A 21,901-nucleotide genomic window follows, 5' to 3' on the forward strand; every position below is an offset into this window, starting at 1 on the left:
TTTTGCTGTGAACGTGAGGTAATCAAAACTCAAAATTATACTAGTTCGTTTACATTTTTAAACTCTTGATAATCATGGTTAATACAAAACCAAAAACACATCATGTACAAGATCAAAATTAGTATTCTTTTTGAAACAACAGAAACATAATAACATATGAAGAATCACACAAAAAAAGAACAGCTTCTTTACTTGAGATTCAGAATAAAAAGCCCAATATTTAGTAAGAGTCATAAGTCCTAAATGATACCCCCAGTGTTGCTTCTAGCTTGGCTCAATCCCATGAAATAACAGAACATAACACTGATTAGGCCACTCTTCCCATCACAACGACTGACTCGAGAGTTATGGAGCTGCGGTTGTCGAACTTAACACTAACTAGGCACGCTATTGAGTCGAGTCTTCAGAGAATCTAGAATCAAACCCGGTAGAGGATGAATGAACAGAACCAGGAGCTACACCAGAGCCACGTTGCAGCTCAAGAACAAGCCATCGAACCGCTCTACTCATCTGTTCAAGCCTTACTGCACTAATGGGAGGGAGACTAGTCGCAGCACCAGTCACCGCTGCTGGTGCTTGGCCACCTGCTGCAGTAGTAGTTAAACCAGTAGCCTCATCAACTAAACACTCAGATCCAATTCTCTGCTTAACTGACTCCACAAACTCCTCTGCTTGATCACAAGCCACACGGAACAGTTCCCATTTCTCCTTGAAATTCTCCAACGCAGTATCAGTGAGCAAAGCTTTTTGTCCACCTGCACTCTCTTTAGACTCAAGAACACCAGCTGAAGCAAGAACAAACTTCTCATAAGCTTTGTTCAATGAGTCCACAATGTTATCCATTTGATCCCTCCCCTTCAAATAACTGCTCAAACCAAGTATCAATCATGAGATTTCAAGTTAAACAAGAAAAAACTGCAAAAGGAATCAAGTAAGATCCCAGCAAAAGTATCTGGAAATAAGAAACCCTAAAAACCTCAAAAAATCTTAATTCGTTCTCGTTAACGCTACACATAGAATGAGAGAACTCAAAACCTCAGGGAAAGAATAAGATGCTACGGTAGCAATGGAAGCTAAATGATCAAAAAGATTACATCTTTGAGACAGAAATTTAACGAAATTGCAAAACTCGCGATTGCTTTCGCAAACCTAGGGTTCAAATTCACGGCATAGAATCCGTAAACTCGTGAAGGAATTGAATCATTAGAGCAGTTTTAGACAGAATCTAAAAAAATCAGCCCAAAACCGCCGGAGATAAAGAGGAGAAACTTACCGGCGATGAACGGAGAGTCCGATTTGTGTCACTTTCTTTCTTCTTCTTCTTCATTGTAATAGTCTGGTTAGGTTTATATGGTAAAAATTGAAATTAAGATTGGTTAATACAAACCGGACCGACATAAACCGGATTGGTCATTTGGATTTTTTTTTTAATGTTAAAATTCCATATACATACAATTTAATTTCTCATCTTTTAAATATGTGTGTTTAATGTTATAAAATAAAACATCTAATCGAAATCAAGACGATTTTAATCAACTTTAGTGTTAATATAATAATAAAGTTATCACAATTAAACGATAGATATGTATATACTAATCGAATTATTTATCTGTTTGTAACGAATTGGCAGAATATAATAGGTAGTATTTGGTAAATGTATCACGTCAAATTACTGTCCGTGTTGAAAACAAATGTTCTTTGGAAATATTTACTCAAAGATCTAAATCCATATATTGTTCTCCACTCAACCATCCATATCTATTGTTGTGTTTGAAACGATTTGATACCGCAAATCATTAATAGAAAATACTAATAATAAGAGAGCAATATATAATAAGAACGTAAATTCAAAAATAGCATACATATATGTCTATATATACAATACCGTAAATAAAAAATTACTCCGATGACAAAACCTCTAAGCATCTAGAAAGAAAAAATGAAAAATACTTCAATCTTTCTAGTTGTCTTTGCCCTATGCATGATTAGCAATGCATATGGCCATTCGAATCCATTTAAAGGAAAAAAGACGTCGTTGTTATTCAGGAACAGTCTTTCTCACAACAAATGGCTCAAGGTACGTTGTAAATCTGGGGACAATGATGTTCGTGAAAGATATATGAAACCTGGAGAAGATTGGGGTTTTAGTTTCCACGATGACGTTATGGGAGAAACACTTTTCTGGTGTACAATGTATAAAGGAGCTGATTACAAGGTACAAAAGAAGTTTGACGCATATGTTCAAGACAAGAGAATGCCTCATGGTGGCTCGTATAATTATGTTGCTCAAGAAGATGGGATCTATCACAGTACTTTGATACACCGTATGCGGAAGATGTATGATTGGAATTAGGGATGTTGGATAAAACTCTCCTATGTTTATCCAATATTTATAAAATGCTTATTCAAATCTTTGATTTGATATAGTTGTAAAGTATTATTATTACTCTTTGTTTTCATGTAAGAATCACTCTTTACATTCAAAGAAAAGTGTAAGGGAGAAGTTTCAGAATGATTCAAAGAAGGACAATTTGTTTATGTGCATGTTATCCTCATGTCAATTTAAGGAATTCGTCAAGAACAAAAAATAACATGCCATTATTAAAAAAACATTACGTTTGCGCCACAAGCTCTTGACATTGCTTAATTACTTGTTCTCGCCTTTGTTCGAAGTGTTTTTGTTTGTAAGATCATATATCAGCTATACATCCTCCTTGCATTTATTATAGTGCCTAGATTTTTTTTTTTTTTTTTTTGACATTCAGTGCCTAGAATTTTGGTTTATGTAGATAGAAAAGTGACACTCGACGCAAATTCGAAAGAATGCCACCGAAAAAAATGGAACGAATGATGTTTCGCTATGTTGGATGCTTCAGATCCCATATAACAACACTACTCTCAAAATTCATAAACTCTCAAAACATATTAATTTAGTAGCATCACGAAAATACATGTTGTTCTCAAATCATTACAATAACTTCTACTCTTATTAGCTGAAAAGTATAACCTTATGTTTTTGTAAAAAGATTGCTAAACGTTATATTTGTATATCTTTTCAGTTTGTTAATGTCATTAGAACGAAGTGTAAAATCGCTTCAAGATTTGTTATTCTAAATGTATTTTAGAACAAATATTCTGAACATTAAATTATTTTCAACAAAATTTATTTTGAATAACAAATAACTTGTCATGGTCGTAACTCTTTTTTTTCATTCTCTAGATTGAATCAAAAATAATTTTGTTTTGTAGTATAAAACATTTTTGGTCTTTTATTCACCGTTTTATAGAACATTAATATCTCAAGTTCTAATATGAAAACAAAAATAACTGATCCCTCAAAAAAAAGGAAGATAAAGGTTGAAAGACATGTTATTCTCTTCCCAAAACAACCTAATCCAATACCTCTAAAAATTTATCTTTCTCACAATGCCTTCAAACAAATTGTGTTCTTTCTATAGTTAACTTGACTATATTAAAATCTCTAAAGTTAACTTGACTTCTGAAACTTGTGATCTTTCTATAGTTAACTTGACTATATTAAAATCTTGAGCAATTAAACCATTAAAAAAAAAAAAAACAGGAGAAACCTTGACCAATACAACAAATCCTAAAAATGGCCAACGATAAGAATCACAACAGAAATTTAAAGACTACATGTAACTATTTATACTACAGAAAACACCAAATAGAATCCAATCAAAAAAAAAAAAATGAAGATCTTTTGTTTAATTCTCTTCTTAATCTCCTCCTTCATCTCTACTTCTCTTGCCGTCGAACCTCCGCCTGAAACAATCTACCAAAACTTTCTCCAATGTTTCACAAACCAAACAAAAGCTCCTCCTAACTCATTAGCCGACGTCGTTTTACCAAAAACCGCTGCCGCTTTCACCCCCGTCTTACGCGCTTACATCCGTAACGCGCGTTTCAACACCACAGCGACTCCGAAACCCGCGATCGTAATCGCGGCGCGTTCCGAGAGTCACGTCCAAGCTGCCGTCATCTGCACGAAATCGCTAAACATCCAACTGAAAACTCGAAGCGGTGGTCATGACTACGAAGGTGTTTCCTACATCTCTCACGTTCCTTTCTTCGTCCTCGACATGTCAAATCTCCGTAACATCACCGTCGACCCCGCCACAGAGTCTGCATGGGTCGGTGCCGGTGCAACACTCGGTGAAGTTTACTACAGGATTTGGGAAAAAACCAAAAGTCATGGATTCCCCGCCGGAGTTTGTCCCACGGTTGGAGCCGGAGGTCACATTAGCGGTGGTGGCTACGGAAACATGATCCGAAAATACGGACTCTCCGTTGATTACGTCACCGACGCCAAAATCGTTGATGTTAATGGACAGGTTCTTGATCGGAAAGGAATGGGAGAAGACATGTTTTGGGCCATTAACGGTGGAGGCGGTGCTAGCTTCGGTGTTATCCTAGCTTTCAAGATCAAACTCGTCCCTGTTCCACCGACCGTAACCGTTTTCAGAGTAGAGAAAAACTTAGTCGAAAATGCTACTGAAATGGTTCATAAATGGCAATTTGTTGCACCCAAGACCGATCCAGGTCTATTCATGAGGCTATTGTTGCAGCCGGTGACTAGGAATAAAATGCAAACGGTTCGAGCATCGGTTGTGGCTCTCTTCTTGGGGGACCAAAACACTGTTATGTCTATGCTAACCAAAGAATTCCCGGAGCTTGGTTTGAAGAAGGAGAACTGCACGGAGATGACTTGGATACAGTCGGTGATGTGGTGGGCAAACAACGATAACGCTACGCAGATTAAACCGGAGATTCTACTGGACCGAAACCCTGATATGGCGACTTTCGGGAAAAGGAAATCTGATTTCGTTGAGAAAGAGATCACTAAAGATGGTTTAGATTTCTTGTTCAAGAAAATGATTGAAGTTGGGAAGATAGGGTTAGTGTTTAATCCTTACGGAGGGATAATGAGTACGGTGGCTACAACGAAGACACCATTCCCACATAGGAAGAAGCTTTACAAAATCCAGCATTCGATGAACTGGAAAGATCCGGGAACCGAAGCGGAAACCAGTTTCTTGCAGAAGGCGAAAAGCTTTTATAGCTACATGGCTCCTTTTGTGACCAAGAACCCTAGACACACTTATATCAATTACAGGGATCTGGATATTGGAGTTAATACCCCTGGCCCAAACAGTTACAGAGTAGCAGAGGTTTTCGGGAGGATGTATTTCGGTGAAAATTTTGATCGGTTGGTGAAAGTGAAAACTGCTGTGGATCCGCAAAATTTCTTCAGAGACGAACAGAGTATACCTACCTTGCCTGGCAAGCCAGCTAGGCGTTAGTTTGTGTAGTCACCTTACTTGGTTCCCTTTGATTTCCTTAACCACAATGTAAAATATGTATGCTATCTGAAAAATGATATTTCCTTTTTGTAATTATACAATTCTTTTTAAAAATGGCCTAAAACCTCAAAATTTCAGCAGAAATTGATCTGCTATTGTACTCGAGTTCCGGTCATATCTTACATGATAAAGAGATTCTATGACAATAAGAACATAAGAAACCAAGAAAGTGCGAAAGAAGTAGTTGCTGCTTCTCAAATCTTCTGGCTCGATGCGACTAGTAATACAAATTTTTTTGCTCGAAAGCAGGAGAATTCAGGCAATTCAGAAAACTTGCCTGATGTTTATGTTGATCCTCGAAGTTTTGATATACTCTGCGAAAAAATGTCCACTCTCATGGGACAATTCTGATTCAAGTGCACCAATATCCGCATTTTCTTCACCCGTAAAGATACGGGGTATACCTGCAACAACAACAGATATTATAGCAAACCAATCTGTTAATTAGCTGTCTCAATTAGTCAATTAGAGACTTCGAAAGAGTAACCATCCAATTGAAAGTGAAGCAGATTACCGTGAAAGCATTCTCTGGCTTCTCCAGCCATTAGTACAACATCTCCACTTCTGAGATACATAGCATGAGGAGGATCGTCTTTTGATTTTCCGCCTAAGAGGAAAATAGCTTTACATCCCAAGCTACGTAAGAGGACATACAGTTACTCTATTGTACATCATCATACGGTCTTACGTTTAGCAAAAACAGAAGGCAACGAGATATACCTCATGCTTACTATGGGTTTACTCCAGTCAGCTTCCATATCATCAAGGTGGCCTCCAAGGGTATCACCTATAGAATGAGTTAAAAGGCTTTCAGAGTTCAACATCTTAAGGCTTTCCAAAGCAAGAAAATACAAAATTTAAGGTAAACTCTACCTATGCCAAAATAGTTTACAATAGCCCCCTCTGGACGAAATTCCTCTCCGTCAGGCATTGCAATGGCGGCATGTGTCTTAGCTAGTTGACAGAGTGCGTCAGGGATGTTGTTATGAGGGAGAGAAACATCATAGTTACGCTGAAAAAAAGCCGAAAGAATCAGCACTCATTATAGATTCATTGCAATAGGTTACTAAAACTCATCAAAAGATGTTAAAGATTCAACCTTGGACCAATCGAACTGTAAACCGAGAGTGCTCCATCGAAGCTTCCTCAAAAGAACTGAAGCTGAAACTGATTTGCAACTACTTCGTGTTGCTTTTTCAATATCTACTTCTTCATAGAACTTCCACTTGTTGTTGGTAAGATCATCCTGAACCAATACCTTGTTTTCTTTAGCTGAATCAAACAAATCATCAATAGGACCGTAAATTGCATTGTGGTTTGTTCTATTCGGAGGCTGCGGAAAACTCGTCAAGCTCTCTTTAATCCATTTACATTGCTCCTTTAAACTCAATGCATCAGGTATAAAGTAAAAACCTGTATAATAATAGTTCAAAAGCTGAGCTCTTGGATTCTAATTTAACACAGATGATTGAAAGTTGGGGATTTTAACTTACCAGGGCGATTATCGATGCAGAACACAGGAGAAGAATCAACTTTCGAAACCCTAATTCCGTCTGGCAAAACACCGTCATTGTTGAAATTTTGTGAAATCAAATTGAAATCAAGTAACTCAGACAAATCAATTGGTTTTGGTAGCTTCTTCCTGCGAGTTCCAAGTGATTGATTATAAGTGGAAGGATTCAAACAAACGCAAGTGGAGAGAAGATAAAAAATTGGCTTACTTTCTAGAGAACTTAGAATCCTGTTCATAGTAAAGTTTGTATTTTTTCTCTGCTCGCCGGAAAGCCGTACGATCTGCGTCGTCGGAGACGTTCGCCGATTCGTACATCTTCTTCTTCACCAGTCGACGATTATTCTCCGGCTGGGGGAGCAACCAACCCGAGTTTATTTTTTTATTTTCTTTTATTTGCAATAAAAATCACTAGTCTTTCCTAAATTCTTTTTTAGACCTATAATACCTTTTTGTGTATAAATAGACCAATAATTTATTTTGAAAAATTGAACATTTGAACCCTGCATTTCTAGTTTTTGGCCATTGGACATAATCAGAGTTGGAAAGTTTACAAAAAAATAAAAGAAAAATCTAAGGTGTAACACTTTCATCTAAAAACTGATAAAATTAAATGTCAATGGTATTAATTAATTCTAAGGATGCAAAAACACTCTCATAAGCTATTAAATCAATGGTGTTAATTTGTGAAACTTAGTCATCTAAATAATTTGCTAATTTTTGTAAAAATATATCATATATGTAAGAGAAATTCATTGCTTACATTATCTAAGACCTACACTTGATTAATGGTCAGCTTTAGACCTACCCTTGATCTTGGTGGCCAATTCATGTATAGCAAATGTGGACATCAAAATATTTTTTTTCATAAATAGAGATGATAACAATATTGGAGATAATTATTTTGAACCTTTTTCATTCACCATTTATCAAGAAATTAATTACATATACCATAGTCTATAACAAATTTCCAAATTTACCACAAAACTTTTCTCAAGAAGGTTTTAAAAAATTTAGGAACTCTTTTGGCCCAAATCCTTTGAAACAATTGTGAAAGGACTCCATTTACTTTACAACAAAATAAATAGGGAAATTTGCAAAATTGATTAACAAAATAACTATAATTAAGAAACTAACCAACAAAAAAAACAGAGATGATATTTTGTATATAAACTATAATATATACTAAAGTACCCTTATCTACACAATCACCATCTCTTCTATGCTATTACAACCATTACCCTTGCAACCGTCGTCATCATCGCATCCACCATTATTTCCACAAATGTCATACCATCATCACCATCACCACTGCAATCGTCACCACCATAGAAACAACCATTACGCTGTCATCTCTACCACCATCACCATTATTGCGGCCGCAATTGACACACGACCACTGCAACCACCAACACAAATATTACTACGACCTACACCATACACACCATACACACCACCACCACCTTAATCACTTCTTCCTCTCTTCCATTGCTTGTTTCATCTCTCTCGCCTCTCATCTTTTTTTTTCTACTTTAACTTAATTAAAACAGAACCGAACTATAGTTTTCTATTTTACTTTCAATTTTGTACCATTCTATTTGCTAGTTAGAACGAAGAAAAATGAAAACAAAGACTCACAAGATCTTATTGAATATTTTCTGGTTTGATCAATATCTAAAATTGAAAATTCCTAACACAAATTTAAACCCAAAATCGAATCGATTTCAATTCGCTTAAGGAAAGGAGAAAAGAGATTAAAAGTATATAAACATGATTTTGTCAGATTTCTAAAAACTGAAACTTGAGATGATTTTATTTAGTTTAATTATTTTTGTTTGGGTTCTATATATAGTATCTTAGGGTTTAGTTTTCTTAAATCAATAGATGTTTTAAATTAGAATGAATTGATATAAAAAAAGTTAAATTTTCTGGAAATTTTCTGTTGGATTGGAGAGAAGAGAAGAAGCAACGAAGAAGATGATGAATGAAAAAGGTTTGTTAAAAAAACATTACCTTTAGATCAATATCTGATTCACAATCCATTACCTTTAGAACATATGGAATATTACCTTTAGATCAATATCTGATCAACAAAACGAAGAAGATGATGAGTCATGGCAAATTGGAAAATAGGGAAATAATACAGGAATAGACTTGTAATTAGTTAGAGTTTTTGGTTACTTGCTGAATTACGTAAATTATATGGTTATAATCTTAATTTTTTGTCGAAATATGGCTACACAGCTAATTCACCCAAATAAATATCCACGCGTCATCAAAACTATTTATTGTTGACAGAAAAAAAACAAACAACAGACCTTTTTGTCGGTGAAATTAATTAATAAAAAAATGATATATGTGTGTATGAAATGTAAGTAACGTCTTGCAAAGTGTGGACCTTTCCGTCTGAGTAAGAGTATTCTGAGTTTTGCTCTTCTTTGAAAGACCTTCCAGAAATCCAGACTTTTTGTTGTGACTTGACGTTATCTCTATGACTCTCCATTCTTTCTCACCAACCCCATTTCCCCATTGAGACTTTTGTTGACCTAATTCCTCCAAAATCTCACCTTCACATTGCTCGATTTCAGTCCTCTGAAAAAATCTCCCTGCTTTGCTATGGCTCTGAGGTGTTTTCCCATTTGGGTTTGTCCCCAAACGACTCATCATCGTTCTCCTCTCATGGGTCTCGCTGAATTCGACGCTGATAAACGCCGTCGTTTCTGTCTCTGGGAGTGCTCTTCTTCAGCTTCTCAGAGAGCTGTCACTGCCATTGAAGGCGAGATTCCTTTTAGCCGCGAGCTCAAAAAGTCCTCTGATGAATTGGGTTTGACTCAGGAGACTCAATCTCTTTCTTTTCACAGAGACTTAAGTATGCTTCCTAGTGAGTCATCTCCTTTCCCTTCTCGATTTCATCGAACATGTTGGTTTATGGAAATGCTGATTGGTTCTTGTGTTCTGACGATCATTTCACTTTCGAAATTTGTAAATTTTGGATCTTGTTTAGCTGAATTTTGATCTGTAGGATCCTTTGTTGGGGTATATACGCTCAGAGATAATGTGGCTGATAGATTCTTACTGATAGCCTAGATTTTGTGTGAAGAATTACAATGATTATGTCCTTGCATGGTTTTTACAGAAAGTCTTTGCTGATTTCTGTTATAGTTTATTACACTTGTATTAAAATATCTTGAACTTTTGTTCTGTTGATTGTTGAAATTAAGAAATGATTGAGTACTAAATTATGCCCCTTGACATTAATAATGTCTGTGGCTATGTTGTGTTCTTGGATCCAAGATTAGTAAATGTCCTTTGACATTAGATTCCTTCTGCTTACCATATCAGTAGCTGCACTTGATGTTTCAGATTCGATCTTTTCTTATCATGTAGTCATGTGAATGATTAGATCACTGTCATTTGCACTGCGATTTGTGACATAGGGCTTTGCTATAAGTGAATCGATCTAGGATACTTGTATTTCAAACATTGTTAATGAAAATGGTGTACTTAATTTGTTTATTTAATAGTAGATTCTCTTTTCCATATTAGTAGCTTCATTTCATGTTTCAGATTTGATCTTTCTTGTTGTGTAGTCTCATAATTATACTAACCATTGTCCTTTGCATCGCGACATAAGGCTTTCTACACGTGTATCGATCTGTTCTGAATGGACTACTCTATATATTTTCTTAATACCAATTTTTCCAAATTAGTTGCTGCAGCTGATGTTTCAGATTTAGTCTTTCTTGTCATGTAGTCTCATAAATATATCAACCATTGTCCTTTGCATCGAGGCATAGGGCTTGTTACACGTATAGCAATCTGTTTTGAAAATGGAGTATCGATCTGTTCTGAATGGACTACTCTATATATTTTCTTAATACCAATTTTTCCAAATTAGTTGCTGCAGCTGATGTTTCAGATTTAGTCTTTCTTGTCATGTAGTCTCATAAATATATCAACCATTGTCCTTTGCATCGAGGCATAGGGCTTGTTACACGTATAGCAATCTGTTTTGAAAATGGAGTATTCAATATGTTGTGTTAATATTCCATATTAGTAGCTGCATTTGATGTTTCATAGTCGATCTTTCTTGTCGTATAGTCTCATAAATGGATCAATCATTGTCATATTCATCGCGCCTTAGGGACTGCTACACGTGTTATCGATCTATTTTGAGTGAGACGATACTCGCTATTCCAATTGTTGTTAATGAACATTTACATAACAAGCCCCTAGAAAAATTATGAAACTCAAATGCATTGTCTGTCATATCCTCGTTATTATCGATCTTATTACTTTTAATCGCTTCTCATGGCAAGCCTTAACATTTAAAGTTGATTACAGAACCGCTAACTGCAAACAGTCTTTACTCTTCTGATGGCGATGATTCAAAAGTGCGAATTTCGTTTCAGGTGAAATATTAGCTTCCTCACTTACATGCAAAACTGTTTTTCTCTTTCTTTAATTTTCTTGTGTTACAAACTCTCGCCAATTGCAGGGGATACCAGGTGCATATAGTGAGACAGCAGCACTAAAAGCATTTCCAAATTGTGAAACCGTTCCATGTGAACAGTTCGAAGCTGCGTTCCAGGTTTTGATTTATCGGTCACTTCTAATATATTCTATCCCTACACAAAAAGGTACGGTGCTTTACTATGTCTTTATATGATTGATTCTTCAGGCTGTTGAGCTCTGGTTGGTGGATAAAGCAGTATTACCGATCGAGAATTCAGTAGGTGGTAGTATCCACCGTAATTATGATTTGCTTCTTCGTCATAGGCTTCACATTGTCCAAGAAGTCCACTTGCCTGTGAATCATTGTCTCTTAGGAGTGCCTGGTGTTAAAAAGGAAGATATTAAATGTGTTCTAAGCCATCCTCAGGTTCTCCTGCTCCCTTCTTCTTCAGGCGCTGCTAAGTTCACTTGTTTTGAGTACATTTCGTTTAATTTTTTCCTTCTCTCCAGGCGCTTGATCAATGTGTGAATTCACTTAACAATTTAGGCATACAGAGAATTTCTGCAAAAGATACTGCCACTGCTGCTCAGGTGATAGCTCGAAAGAAAGAGTGTTTTTTTAGTTCAGTTCACATATGGATTTGACTAAACATTACACGTTTCTTCAGACTGTTTCTTCAAGTGGTAAGATCGACGTAGGAGCAATCGCGAGTGTACGGGCTGCAAATATCTATGGTCTAGATATTCTTGCTGAGAACATACAAGTAATTAGTCTCCATCCTCTTCTTTACTAATAATGTTGTCTCCTACGGAAATATATTAACATATTGTAATGCACATCATTGGGTAAGGTGGAATGATTTATGACATAGAAGGAATGTAATGATACATATCAATATCCGTTATCTTTAAGTTGATATTTTGTTCTTTCGACGGTTTTCAGGATGATGTTAACAATGTGACTCGCTTTCTGATACTTGCGAGAGAGCCTATGATTCCAAGAACAGATCGACCATATAAGGTAATCACATCTTTATGTACTAACTAATTCGGCTGATACTTGTAAGTTATAACTCCCAATAGTAATGCTTCTGTTTCTCTCAGACAAGTATCGTGTTCTCGCTAGAAGAAGGTCCTGGTGTGCTGTTCAAGGCCTTGGCTGTTTTTGCTTTACGAAGCATTAACTTATCTAAGGTAAGTTCCAAGGAAAAGTTGGATCCTATTATCAGTAATTCATTCCAAAAATAGAAATATATGACGTAACTTTTGCTCTTCTTTAGATAGAAAGTCGTCCGCAGAGAAGAAGACCGTTAAGAGTAGTTGATGGTTCTAACAATGGAAGCGCTAAGTAAGTAGATTTCTAACACACAACATGCAGACATCTTTTTTGACAAAGTAGTTGAGTGATTGTTTTGTGATGATGACAGGTACTTTGATTACTTATTCTACATTGATTTTGAAGCCTCCATGGCTGATACACGTGCTCAGCACGCTCTTGGCCATCTACAGGTCTCAATCTTGTAACCCCAGAGCTTTTATAGCTGGTCTTAAGGCTCACCAATTCTAAAGATCTTACCTTCTGGTTTTGCAGGAATTCGCAAGTTTCATCCGTATCCTCGGGTGTTATCCAATGGATCTAGTCAGATAACCGAGCAACTCTTCAATTGATTTCATGTTACCATACCGTGAAGAACATGTGAATATACCCAAACAGAAGAACAGGGTTTGTGGCTTTGGTATACTTCAAGAATCTTCTTTCACCATTTTCTCATTTTAGAACTTTAGCTTCAAACTCTTCATTGTTGAGACAGATACAATTGATGTAGCATTTTGTTAAGAATATGTTCTGTACATTAAACAAGTTTTTTCAGTTAATATCAATGAATAAGGTTGTTTGATGCAAAACCCTCTGATACCAAAATCTCTCTGGTTTTTAACGATCATATTAATATGTGATTAGTTTCAGAATCTTCATTACAAAAGGTGGGGGCATTGTTGAACAATAAGACTGATCTTTCAGTTCGAATCAGGAAATAAGGCCGTTCCCAAACCAAAAAACAAAAAAAACTTAAACCAAGAACTGTTTATCATCAGTTCGAAACAGAGAAACCCTACGCACCAAATTTGGTGTTTCATACAGTTTTTTAACCTAGTCACAAAAGCTTCACTAAGGAAGACTAACTTCGAGCTCTGAATAGTTTGATCTCATTTTGGCGAAAGGGTTACAAGCAGACCGAAATGATCACTAGGCAACACCGGAAGCTCTAACTTCTTAATGTCACCCCTCACTTTCTTCTCTTTTACATATGATAAACCAGGAATGGCCTCTTTCCCAACCATCTCGATTCCACCAAGCTTGTAATCATCCAGACGACACAAAATCCGGTCTAACCGTTTCTGCAATGCCCGGTTACCGGACAACATTGGGTTTGCTTTTGTGTCATATGTAAAACCCAAATCACCTGGTTTCAAAACCTCCCAAACATCCACCCATTTGTCTGGCAAAGGAAACTTCCCATCTAGCTTGTCGCACCAGTTCATGTCTCCCCCGAATATCACATTGGCATTAGGTCTGAGAATCTCAATTGCCTCCTTGGCTTGTTCAACGCGTTCTCGACTGAACATTTGGTCCCATTTTGGAGGACCTGGACAGGGACTCTCAAGATGGCTAGTTGCAAAAACAAGTGGCTTTCTCCCTGGAACTTCAACTTCTGCGATAGATAGTTCTCTTCCCATTATCGAGTTCCCAAAGCTTTTGCTGCTGAAAGATTTCACTCCCAACTTGCTCAACTGCAAATTACACATAAGGGTCAGTTACAAGAACCACAGGGAATTATTCAGATACAGACGGCAAGAGCCTAAGCCAAGCAAGCACAATCTTTACCAGCATGCAGTAGTAGCCTCTCGAAACTGCCACATCAACTGAGACAGAACAAGAATACGCTTTCCACCAATTCGACTTGCGGAAAATATCATATATCTCAGGAGTGACTTCCTACAAACCACACAAAAACCACTTGTCAAGAAAGCTGAGCTATTTCTAAATGTTGCAGATAGAAATCATTCTATAGCAAAATGTAAAAGTGACCTGAAAACATATGAGATGAGGAGAATGAAGCTGAATAAGATGACCAATCGCTCTCATCCTTAGATTCAACTCAAGGTCTTCACGAAACCAAACATTGTAGCTCAAGATCTTCAAGCAAGTTAAAGGTGTTCCTGAATCAGAAGCTACCCCTACAAAAACCAAACAATGACAAAAAAAGTAAAGACTTCTGCATTGAGGAACAATGGAAATCAAACTCACACAATTTAGCAGTAATCAAAAACCAATAACAAGCTTTAGATGAAACAGGAATCATACAGTAATAAGTCTCGTCTTTCAAACTGATATCTAAGGTATGAGCCACAATGAGTATACCAAAATTCACAAAGACCTAAAACCCTAGGGAGTAGAAAAAAACCGACCTTTCGTTTCAATCTCTTTGTTCTTCTTCATGACACCTTGCGATTCAGAGCAAACAACAGAAGCACCATCGACCTCGACGACGTCATCATCCATAGCTTTACGCTTGATACACCGCCGCAGAGGAAAGAAAACAGACCCGACGGAGGAATCAGCGTCGTTACTCTCGAGACCCGAATCAGTCAAATCCTGAAATCCCAAGAGAGAAGACGTTGGCGATCGTGTTCCACAGACGTCACAGATTGAGTTCTTGTACGTGTTCAAAAAAGTACAGGCCTTGCAAGCCCATTTAGCTTCATCGTTCGCGGAAATTGAGAGAGAAGGTGGAGGAGGAGACAAAGAAGGGAGAGATACAGGAGCCAAGCAGATCATGCAATTGAGTTTCTGAGACGCAGAATTGAGGAAAGTACATTTGTTGCAGGACCAAGACGACGACATTGCTCGACTTGTGACAATTCTCAGAAATCGGATTGTTGTTGACATTTACCCTAATTAGTTTTTATCGATTTTGATTTTTTGACGCTTCGGTTTTCATTTAACGGCTACGTGTTATTATTATACGACATCGTTTTGGACAAAGAAGATGGTTTACAATTTCAATGTTTAAATTTGAAAGGTGAACCGTAATCAAACCGAAACTAACCGAAGTATACCCATATACCAGAAGACAGAATTAGCTGTTGGGGAATACAACAAAAACAAAAACATACTATTTAGGAGACAAATTTTATACAAAATTTTATTGTCAAGAGACTAAAATCTATACTAGCATTTTCGAAGTACATCTCTTGGCAATAAAATTTAGATGACTAGTTTTAGTCTATTGTCTTTCTTTTTCTAAGATCGATCCTAAATGTATTGACATGAACATGATCATGTCTATTGCAAAAACCTGTCATTCTATCTTCAAACTTTAAGAAGAAGAGGGGGAAAAACTCCTACGTTTAAAATGAGTAAGTCTATTTTTCAACTCGGAAGAACAAAATGTTGGATTTGCAGTGATGTAGGTATCTTCAGGACAAGGAATCGCTAAGCCACCCATTGGATGATCAAACCTTGACTCGCTCTCGAAATTACTAATGAAAGCTTGAAACCAAGGTTGGTTCAAGTATGAGATTGGAACCTAATATATCTTCTTCTGGCTCTCTTTGACGTACACCGCAAGCAATCTTTGAGACTGATATTTTTGTTCTTAGATCTTTTTCTTGTTTGAAGTTTTAATTTCTTTTGTTAGCTAATTTTGAAGATGTATATAGTAGGAAAAGTTCAAGTTTTTGGATTGGTCCTTTTTTGTTTGCTTTATAAGGAGTTGTTAGTTCTGTGAATTATTTACAGATCAATGAATGAGTTAAGATCTCTAATACTTATGGTCTACAGTCAGACTAACACAAAGACCAGCAAGTTCTGTTCTTCATTAAGTTGTAATTAGTTCTTAATGTTGTAAATACCAGAACAATAAGTATCTATCATTTGGTCAAGTTGTTCTTTGATCACAAATGACGGTTCTTAGCAAAGAATATACAAGTGTCGTCTCTCACTTCATCATTTAAGGAGACGAACAAATAATGACGACTTTGTCCGATCTTTCAGTAGATTTGGTGGGAGAGATATTCTCTAGAGTTCCATTGATATCTCTGAGTGAAGTGCAATGTACTTGTACAACGTGGAACACTTTATCCTGGAACGTTTTGTCGGAAAATTATGTTTTTGGTAATTAAAGCAGATACAAGTAAGCAATTTCTAGGTTTCGTAGTAATGTATTCTAAGGTTTGTTCCCTGAGACTTGATCTCCAAGGAATCCACAACAACGATTTCGTTGATCCATCTTTAAAGGAAATATATATAGTTGATCAATACGATATATCTAATATATTTCACTGTGACGGCTTGATTGTTATGCGTCATACACAAAAGGAGAAGGAGGCTCATGGTGTGGAACCCTTATTAAGGGGAATTCAGGTGGATCCAACCAAGAAGCAAATACCATAAGTTCCACAGATTAGACATGTATGCTTTCGGTTACGACAAACAACAACAACAACAACAACAACAACGGTGTGTCTTTGAAGGGAAATACTTATTATTATGCTCCACAAAAAGAAGTCAGATAGCCATGCAGTTTCAAATCGTATTGTTTTTTTACTCTGTTTTGATTTTACATCAGAAAGGTTTGGACCGCGTCTTCCTCTTCCGTTTCACTCTAGTGATGAAGAGACTGTGACTCTATATATCTTGTATCAGAGAAGAGCAGCTCGCTATGTTATATCAACCCTACGACTTATGTTTGGACTTGGTCATGGAGATAACGACTAAAATTGAGTCCAATGCAGTATCATGCATGGACCAAGTTCTTCACAATGGAAAGGACATCGCTCTCTGATTTTTCGAGTAAATTTCGTGTTGAGAGCTTCTATATCGACGAGGAGAAGAAAGTTGTTGTGGTTTCCAAATCTCGTAAGTATAGACCGAACGAAAACTGTGGATACGAAACAGTTAACATCATTGGACAAATCTGTTGTGAAAATCGGAACAGATCACATCTCGAAACCTAAAATGTTTAGATATTATTTTGATCCACTTGTGTTCTCTTCTTACGTTCCAAGTTTAGTGCATATACGAAGAATCTATCAACCGGGCAAAAGTAACGAGAGAGATTATTAAATTAGTTCCACTGATTACAATAATTTTTTTTTTTCTTCTTGCATCATCTCCTTTTGTTTCGTGTAACGTCCTTTTGAACAAGATTACTGTTAGTCATTTTAACCAATCACCTTTGTAGATTAGGGATACAAAGATGGAATAAAATCCACCAAAAATAATTAAAATCTTTTCCAGATTTCCTTCTGTATTAAGCATTTATTGCCAATTTAGAAAAGATTTCTTACCCTTAAATCGTAAACTAACACATTTGTCTAGTGGCTACACTGAACCCAAAAACGAAACAACCCCTAACAGTCCTTGGTTTTTCTGAAGTTCAGAGAAATGACGACGACGATGTCAACCCTTCCAGTGGTTTTGGTAGACGAGATTCTCGCTAGGGTTCCCATTACATCTCTTAGATCACTCCGATCAACGTGCAAGAAATGGGAGGCTTCATCGAAAACCAATCTTGTAGGTGGTAAAGCAACCGCAAGGAAAAGCAGTCACGTAGGGTTTATCCTCATTGGTGACAAGATCTGTTCAATGAAGCTGGACCTAAATGGCGGCGATGACTTTGTTGACACATCAGTGAATCAAGTAAGTGCATTTGATGGATTCGCGATATCTCAACTCTTTCACTGCGACGGCTTATTGTTTTGCATCTCCAATAACCACTACAGCAACTACACGCTCATGGTATGTAACATGTACTTGGGGGAAACTAGGTTGATTCAAAACCGTAGCTTGTTCGAGAGTTATCAGAACTTTTGCTCGTATGCTTTCGGATATGATAGCAGCAAAAACCGTAACCACAAAATCTTGAGAAATAATTCTGTTTCTGGTGGTTATGAAATCTACAGTTTAAAATCCGATTCATGGAAAGATCTTAATGTTGATCTCGAGAAATCTATACATCTTTGGCGACTAGGAAGCGTGTCTTTGAAGGGAAATGCTTACTTTCGGGTTATAAAGGTAATTGAAGAAGGAGTTTGGGAATATAATTTACTCTGTTTTGACTTCACAAGAGAGAGTTTTGGAAAGCTTCTGTCTCTGCCGTTTGAGTCTTTGGGTGATGAAGGAGAAGGCATTATGGTTATATCTTGTGTTAGAGATGATCATCTTGCTGTGTTATATCAACGTGACACTTTAGGTATTTGGATTTCGACTGAGATCGAGCCCAACAAGGTGTCGTGGAGAGAGTTTTTGCAAGTGGACTTGGCGACGCTGGATGGTTTTCCGGATGTATTTATAGCTGGGAGATTCATCGTTGACGAGGAGAAGCAAGTCGTTGTAGTTTTCGGTCAAGAGACAGAGTTGGATCTCAACCACGGAAATGCTTTCATCTTTGGAAGAGATGGATACTTCACCTCTTTTACCGTTGGAGATGCTCCGCCCGAAGACTTCACTTCTTATGTTCCAAGCTTAGTCTCATTGCAAATCGACAAGACGGGTAAAAGGAAAGCAAGAGATGACTAGATTGTTTCTTATGTTTCTTATCTCTCTTTTGTTTCAGTCATTTACTTTCATCTCCTTCTGAACAATTCTGCTTTTTCATGTTTATTTGGGATATTTGCTGCTGTGATAACATCTTGATGCGTTTTCTGTTTTTACTTCATTTCTTTTAATTTTATTGCCACAACAACAAATTACAAAATTATAACAAAATAAAATGTTTCAAGACCTAAAATTGGTAACTCGCCAAAAATAAAAATCACGAAAAGGGTTACAATATGGAAAATGTTACAAGAATCATAATAGTGACACAGAAGCCTCTTGAGAGACTCCTTGAAGTAGCTTCACCCGCGGCAACTTCAGTCGAATTCACCACTGTCTGTGTCCTATTTCCGACCTTCTTGCTGCACAAAATGAGGTAAGAGTACCAATTAAAAGAATGAAGACTTTATCTCGTCTAAACATATAGATAAAAGAGTTTCCAGAAGGGAGTTCAATGCAAGAACTTGCAATACCTTCCCGGGAAAATGCAGCTTCCATGACCTGAAACATACGCATCTCCTCATTTAATAGATTTTATAACGAAATAAATGGAAAAGGATAAAGAACTATGTAATGTATCCAGTTAACTCACAATTTCGAACTTTTAAGGAACTCGAGATCATTTACACAACAAGTATATGATCTTGATAAATATTTTCTTGTTAAAGCTCCTATAGACTCTCCCAACTTAGGATCTAAAAACTAACAGACTCAGATGGTGTTTGTTGATTTTCATAAGTCTTTTACTCTAGATCTTCAAACTATAAACCATAACAAGAGAAAAAGAAGAAGAAAAAAAGAGCTTACTTGGGTCAGTAGTAGTGATCATAGCCACACCTTTGAAGTCACATGAACCAGAAGCTCTTCCTTCCTTCTGGTAATAACTATTAAAAGCAAACGAAGCATGTCCCTTCACATTATTCGGCTGGTAACAACTCTCCCCAGGTTGAATCTCACTACAGTTAGATCTCCCAGGTCCACAAGCCCAATCCAATGCAGCTTGAAGCGTCTTCGCATCCACACCATCCATAGCAATGCAGTAAGTCTGGTTTGTTGTATCATTCGCTAAGAACGTTCCACTTCCAGATACATGAAGCAAATAAACCGGTGTAGAGTTCCCATAGAATAACCCCCAACTAGCTTCACTAACCGGAGGAGCCCTCAAATCCTCATTAAACAACTCATAAATGTAGACACTTGAAGTCATCTCAGGGTGCAAAGGAGTACCAGTTCTATCAAACACATGCTTGATCAAATTCGAGTTGTACGTATCAGCATTGTCGATAGTAGCATAAGGCTCTTTCGAGTCACCTTTCGAAGGCCAGCCACTCTCAGTCACAAGCACAGCCACATCAGACACATTTAAGTTTTTCATCGAGACATAAGCAGCATCAACCATAGCATCAAGAACATTCGTGTAATGCAACAAAGTGTTCGGATCCACCATTTCTTTAGACGGTGTCAATGGCTCAAACAAACAGTTATCGAGCGGAACCACACCTTTGTTCTGCATATAAACATAGTAAGGATACAGATTCATCATCAAAGGAGAACCTGTTTTCGACAAGAACTGAAGCAGAGGAACCATAATCGAATGCCAAGTCTGGTTAAAGTAAGCTTGAGAAGGCGGGAAAGTATCGAGCATGATGGAAGCTGCGTGAGGCGTAGAGACCTTGATTTGAGTGTGGAGATTAGAAGCAACAAGAGCATTGTATAAAGACTCAATAGCAGGTAAAAGCAAAGGAGCTGAAGAAGGCACAGTTGTTAAAACCTCATCTCCAACAGAAATGGCTGTGATTAATGTTTCAGGGTAATAAGCAACAACATTTCTACCAATCCATGACGCAGCAGTACTGTTGGATGATCCAATAGCGAGAAGCTGATTGTTTGGTACACTGATTATGACTCGTACCTTGGTTTTAGCTAATGCTTTGAGCAATTCTGGATCAGCATCGTATAATCGGACGTGATTTACTTTCTGAGCTTGGAGAAATTTGACTAATTCCGTCGGCGAGAGAAGATTAGAGACATCTGTGCCGATGTTGAAACCAACGAAGGGATCTTTGTCTTGTTCCTGAACCTTAATGTTGTGAGATAAAGACGACGAATTCGCTGCACATAGAAAGCTAGTTAAAAATCGAAACTTGGCAATGATTTCTAACTAAGGTTTAAGAATTCACTAAATGGGTTTTGTCTAGATTTGGATTCGAAACAAAAGAAGTAATATTTAGCCAAGTGTTAACTCAAAAGGAGACCAAAAAAACAATTTTTTATTTGAAATATGTAAAATTCGTCAATTTGGGGGAATTTGAACTGAAAAGTGGAATTGTTTGGTGAACTTACCAGAAATCAAAAGAAGAGTGAAGAAGAAGAAGAGAACAGGAACGGTGGAAACCATGCTAGTGAAAGCCATTGAAGAGGAGCTTGAGCTTATTGTGCAACTCTTCCCCTTCAGATTCAGACTCAGCGACTGATTCTTGCATTATCTTCCTCCTCTTCCGATGGATTTATGGCTGTATGGTTGAGATAATCTAAAGAGAAACGGAGAAGAAGAAGAGAGATTAGACATTTTTAGGGGTTTTAGGCTGTGAAAGAAAGATTTATGTCTCTGTGCTTTCACGTGAACCGACTCTGCTCGCTCCTCCCCACACAAACTGTTTTTTTTTCAGACCATATGTGATATTTTACCGTAATGCCCTTGAATTCCGATAAAAGCACCAGCTAGGCATCACTATGTAATCTTTAATAGATTTGGTCCATTTGGAATATTTTCTTTCATCCATAAATTTTGTAAAAAACCAAATTAAATAAAGTTGAATTGCTTGTACACAAAAAGACTCTGTCTAAAATAATAGTTCTTCAAACAATTAAGATAAAATAAAATAAAAAATATTATTCTTTATTATTATTTTGGTTTTGTATATTGGGTTGGAAATGGGATGTTGGTGTTGACCA

At 37.0% G+C, this 21,901-nt stretch overlaps 9 protein-coding genes, 2 long non-coding RNA genes and 2 pseudogenes across 16 annotated transcripts; 6 read left to right on the top strand and 7 right to left on the bottom strand.

Annotated features, from left to right (window-relative positions):
• Positions 1–17: 17 nt before the first annotated feature.
• MED32 (mediator of RNA polymerase II transcription subunit-like protein) lies at positions 18–1,326 on the bottom strand. Its single transcript, NM_101048.4, has 2 exons — positions 1,274–1,326; positions 18–865 (listed from the first exon to the last, which is right to left on the bottom strand). The coding sequence occupies exon 2, from the start codon at positions 841–843 to the stop codon at positions 388–390; it is 456 nt and encodes a 151-aa protein (NP_172641.2). The 5' UTR covers positions 844–865; positions 1,274–1,326; the 3' UTR covers positions 18–387.
• A 579-nt stretch (positions 1,327–1,905) lies between these two features.
• Positions 1,906–2,626, top strand: AT1G11765 (Plant self-incompatibility protein S1 family). Its single transcript, NM_179311.6, has one exon. The coding sequence runs from the start codon at positions 1,940–1,942 to the stop codon at positions 2,351–2,353; it is 414 nt and encodes a 137-aa protein (NP_849642.1). The 5' UTR covers positions 1,906–1,939; the 3' UTR covers positions 2,354–2,626.
• Positions 2,627–3,638: 1,012 nt separating this feature from the next.
• AT1G11770 (FAD-binding Berberine family protein) lies at positions 3,639–5,411 on the top strand (the record flags this gene model as incomplete). Its single annotated transcript, NM_101049.3, has 1 exon — positions 3,711–5,411. One exon carries the CDS (start codon positions 3,711–3,713, stop codon positions 5,319–5,321), a length of 1,611 nt encoding a protein of 536 aa, NP_172642.3. The 3' UTR covers positions 5,322–5,411.
• Positions 3,979–5,287, bottom strand: AT1G04887. Its single transcript, NR_138794.1, has one exon. It is a non-coding gene; the product is annotated as an other RNA (long non-coding RNA).
• On the bottom strand, positions 4,871–7,269 carry AT1G11780 (oxidoreductase, 2OG-Fe(II) oxygenase family protein). Its single transcript, NM_101050.4, has 7 exons — positions 7,103–7,269; positions 6,875–7,023; positions 6,481–6,794; positions 6,255–6,393; positions 6,102–6,168; positions 5,896–6,017; positions 4,871–5,785 (listed from the first exon to the last, which is right to left on the bottom strand). The coding sequence occupies exons 1-7, from the start codon at positions 7,207–7,209 to the stop codon at positions 5,646–5,648; spliced, it is 1,038 nt and encodes a 345-aa protein (NP_172643.1). The 5' UTR covers positions 7,210–7,269; the 3' UTR covers positions 4,871–5,645.
• A 585-nt stretch (positions 7,270–7,854) lies between these two features.
• AT1G11785 (uncharacterized protein) lies at positions 7,855–9,111 on the bottom strand. Its single transcript, NM_001084050.2, has 2 exons — positions 8,905–9,111; positions 7,855–8,290 (listed from the first exon to the last, which is right to left on the bottom strand). The coding sequence occupies exons 1-2, from the start codon at positions 8,932–8,934 to the stop codon at positions 8,180–8,182; spliced, it is 141 nt and encodes a 46-aa protein (NP_001077519.1). The 5' UTR covers positions 8,935–9,111; the 3' UTR covers positions 7,855–8,179.
• Positions 9,112–9,184: 73 nt separating this feature from the next.
• On the top strand, positions 9,185–13,251 carry ADT1 (arogenate dehydratase 1). Of its 2 annotated transcripts, NM_101051.3 has the most exons (11): positions 9,185–9,772; positions 11,236–11,303; positions 11,390–11,482; positions 11,573–11,773; positions 11,857–11,937; positions 12,015–12,110; positions 12,290–12,367; positions 12,451–12,540; positions 12,627–12,694; positions 12,774–12,855; positions 12,938–13,251. In NM_101051.3, exons 1-11 carry the CDS (start codon positions 9,508–9,510, stop codon positions 12,992–12,994), a joined length of 1,179 nt encoding a protein of 392 aa, NP_172644.1. In that variant the 5' UTR covers positions 9,185–9,507; the 3' UTR covers positions 12,995–13,251. The 2 variants fall into 2 exon arrangements, with proteins under 2 accessions (NP_172644.1, NP_001031024.1); NM_001035947.1 differs by having other exon boundaries at positions 9,280–9,772; positions 12,451–12,694; positions 12,938–13,247.
• AT1G11800 (endonuclease/exonuclease/phosphatase family protein) lies at positions 13,216–15,322 on the bottom strand. The gene is made up of 4 exons (NM_101052.3): positions 14,815–15,322; positions 14,435–14,583; positions 14,231–14,341; positions 13,216–14,136 (listed from the first exon to the last, which is right to left on the bottom strand). Exons 1-4 carry the CDS (start codon positions 15,293–15,295, stop codon positions 13,552–13,554), a joined length of 1,326 nt encoding a protein of 441 aa, NP_563894.2. The 5' UTR covers positions 15,296–15,322; the 3' UTR covers positions 13,216–13,551.
• Positions 15,323–15,786: 464 nt separating this feature from the next.
• Positions 15,787–16,062, bottom strand: AT1G11803 (annotated as a pseudogene). Its single transcript has one exon.
• A 315-nt stretch (positions 16,063–16,377) lies between these two features.
• On the top strand, positions 16,378–17,430 carry AT1G11806 (annotated as a pseudogene). Its single transcript has one exon.
• Positions 17,431–17,794: 364 nt separating this feature from the next.
• On the top strand, positions 17,795–19,098 carry AT1G11810 (F-box associated ubiquitination effector family protein; the record flags this gene model as incomplete). Its single annotated transcript, NM_101053.3, has 1 exon — positions 17,795–19,098. One exon carries the CDS (start codon positions 17,795–17,797, stop codon positions 18,926–18,928), a length of 1,134 nt encoding a protein of 377 aa, NP_172646.3. The 3' UTR covers positions 18,929–19,098.
• AT1G11820 (O-Glycosyl hydrolases family 17 protein) lies at positions 19,059–21,739 on the bottom strand (the record flags this gene model as incomplete). Of its 3 annotated transcripts, none has more annotated exons than NM_001198038.2 (4): positions 21,290–21,739; positions 19,754–21,058; positions 19,420–19,447; positions 19,059–19,308 (listed from the first exon to the last, which is right to left on the bottom strand). In NM_001198038.2, exons 1-4 carry the CDS (start codon positions 21,357–21,359, stop codon positions 19,176–19,178), a joined length of 1,536 nt encoding a protein of 511 aa, NP_001184967.1. In that variant the 5' UTR covers positions 21,360–21,739. The 3 variants fall into 3 exon arrangements, with proteins under 3 accessions (NP_001184967.1, NP_172647.2, NP_001323381.1); NM_101054.3 differs by having other exon boundaries at positions 19,072–19,308; positions 20,020–21,058; positions 21,290–21,557; NM_001332003.1 differs by lacking the exons at positions 19,059–19,308; positions 19,420–19,447 and having other exon boundaries at positions 19,695–21,058; positions 21,290–21,639.
• On the top strand, positions 19,425–19,770 carry AT1G04893. The gene has a single exon (NR_138795.1). It is a non-coding gene; the product is annotated as an other RNA (long non-coding RNA).
• Positions 21,740–21,901: the final 162 nt, after the last annotated feature.

Source organism: Arabidopsis thaliana (genome assembly GCF_000001735.4).
Source record: "Arabidopsis thaliana chromosome 1 sequence".
Classification (NCBI taxonomy): Eukaryota; Viridiplantae; Streptophyta; class Magnoliopsida; order Brassicales; family Brassicaceae; genus Arabidopsis; species Arabidopsis thaliana.

Bases quoted from the DNA above. Each gene is read 5' to 3' on its own strand.
- ADT1 (NM_101051.3), top strand. From the start codon at position 9,508: ATGGCTCTGAGGTGTTTTCCCATTTGGGTTTGTCCCCAAACGACTCAT. The intron at 9,773-11,235 runs GTGAGTCATCTC...AGTTGATTACAG, and splicing joins AGACTTAAGTATGCTTCCTA to AACCGCTAACTGCAAACAGT. The intron at 12,541-12,626 runs GTAAGTTCCAAG...GCTCTTCTTTAG, and splicing joins GAAGCATTAACTTATCTAAG to ATAGAAAGTCGTCCGCAGAG.
- AT1G11785 (NM_001084050.2), bottom strand. From the start codon at position 8,934: ATGGATTGTGAATCAGATATTGATCTAAAG. The intron at 8,291-8,904 runs GTAATGTTTTTT...TGGTGGTTGCAG, and splicing joins AATCAGATATTGATCTAAAG to TGGTCGTGTGTCAATTGCGG.
- MED32 (NM_101048.4), bottom strand. From the start codon at position 843: ATGGATAACATTGTGGACTCATTGAACAAAGCTTATGAGAAGTTTGTT.
- AT1G11780 (NM_101050.4), bottom strand. From the start codon at position 7,209: ATGTACGAATCGGCGAACGTCTCCGACGACGCAGATCGTACGGCTTTC. The intron at 6,169-6,254 runs GTAGAGTTTACC...CTCATTCTATAG, and splicing joins TGTAAACTATTTTGGCATAG to GTGATACCCTTGGAGGCCAC. The intron at 5,786-5,895 runs GTAATCTGCTTC...TTGTTGTTGCAG, and splicing joins AGCCAGAGAATGCTTTCACG to GTATACCCCGTATCTTTACG.
- AT1G11800 (NM_101052.3), bottom strand. From the start codon at position 15,295: ATGTCAACAACAATCCGATTTCTGAGAATTGTCACAAGTCGAGCAATG. The intron at 14,584-14,814 runs GTCGGTTTTTTT...TGGTTTTTGTAG, and splicing joins CAAAGAGATTGAAACGAAAG to GGGTAGCTTCTGATTCAGGA. The intron at 14,342-14,434 runs GTCACTTTTACA...TGTGGTTTGTAG, and splicing joins CTCATCTCATATGTTTTCAG to GAAGTCACTCCTGAGATATA.
- AT1G11765 (NM_179311.6), top strand. From the start codon at position 1,940: ATGAAAAATACTTCAATCTTTCTAGTTGTCTTTGCCCTATGCATGATT.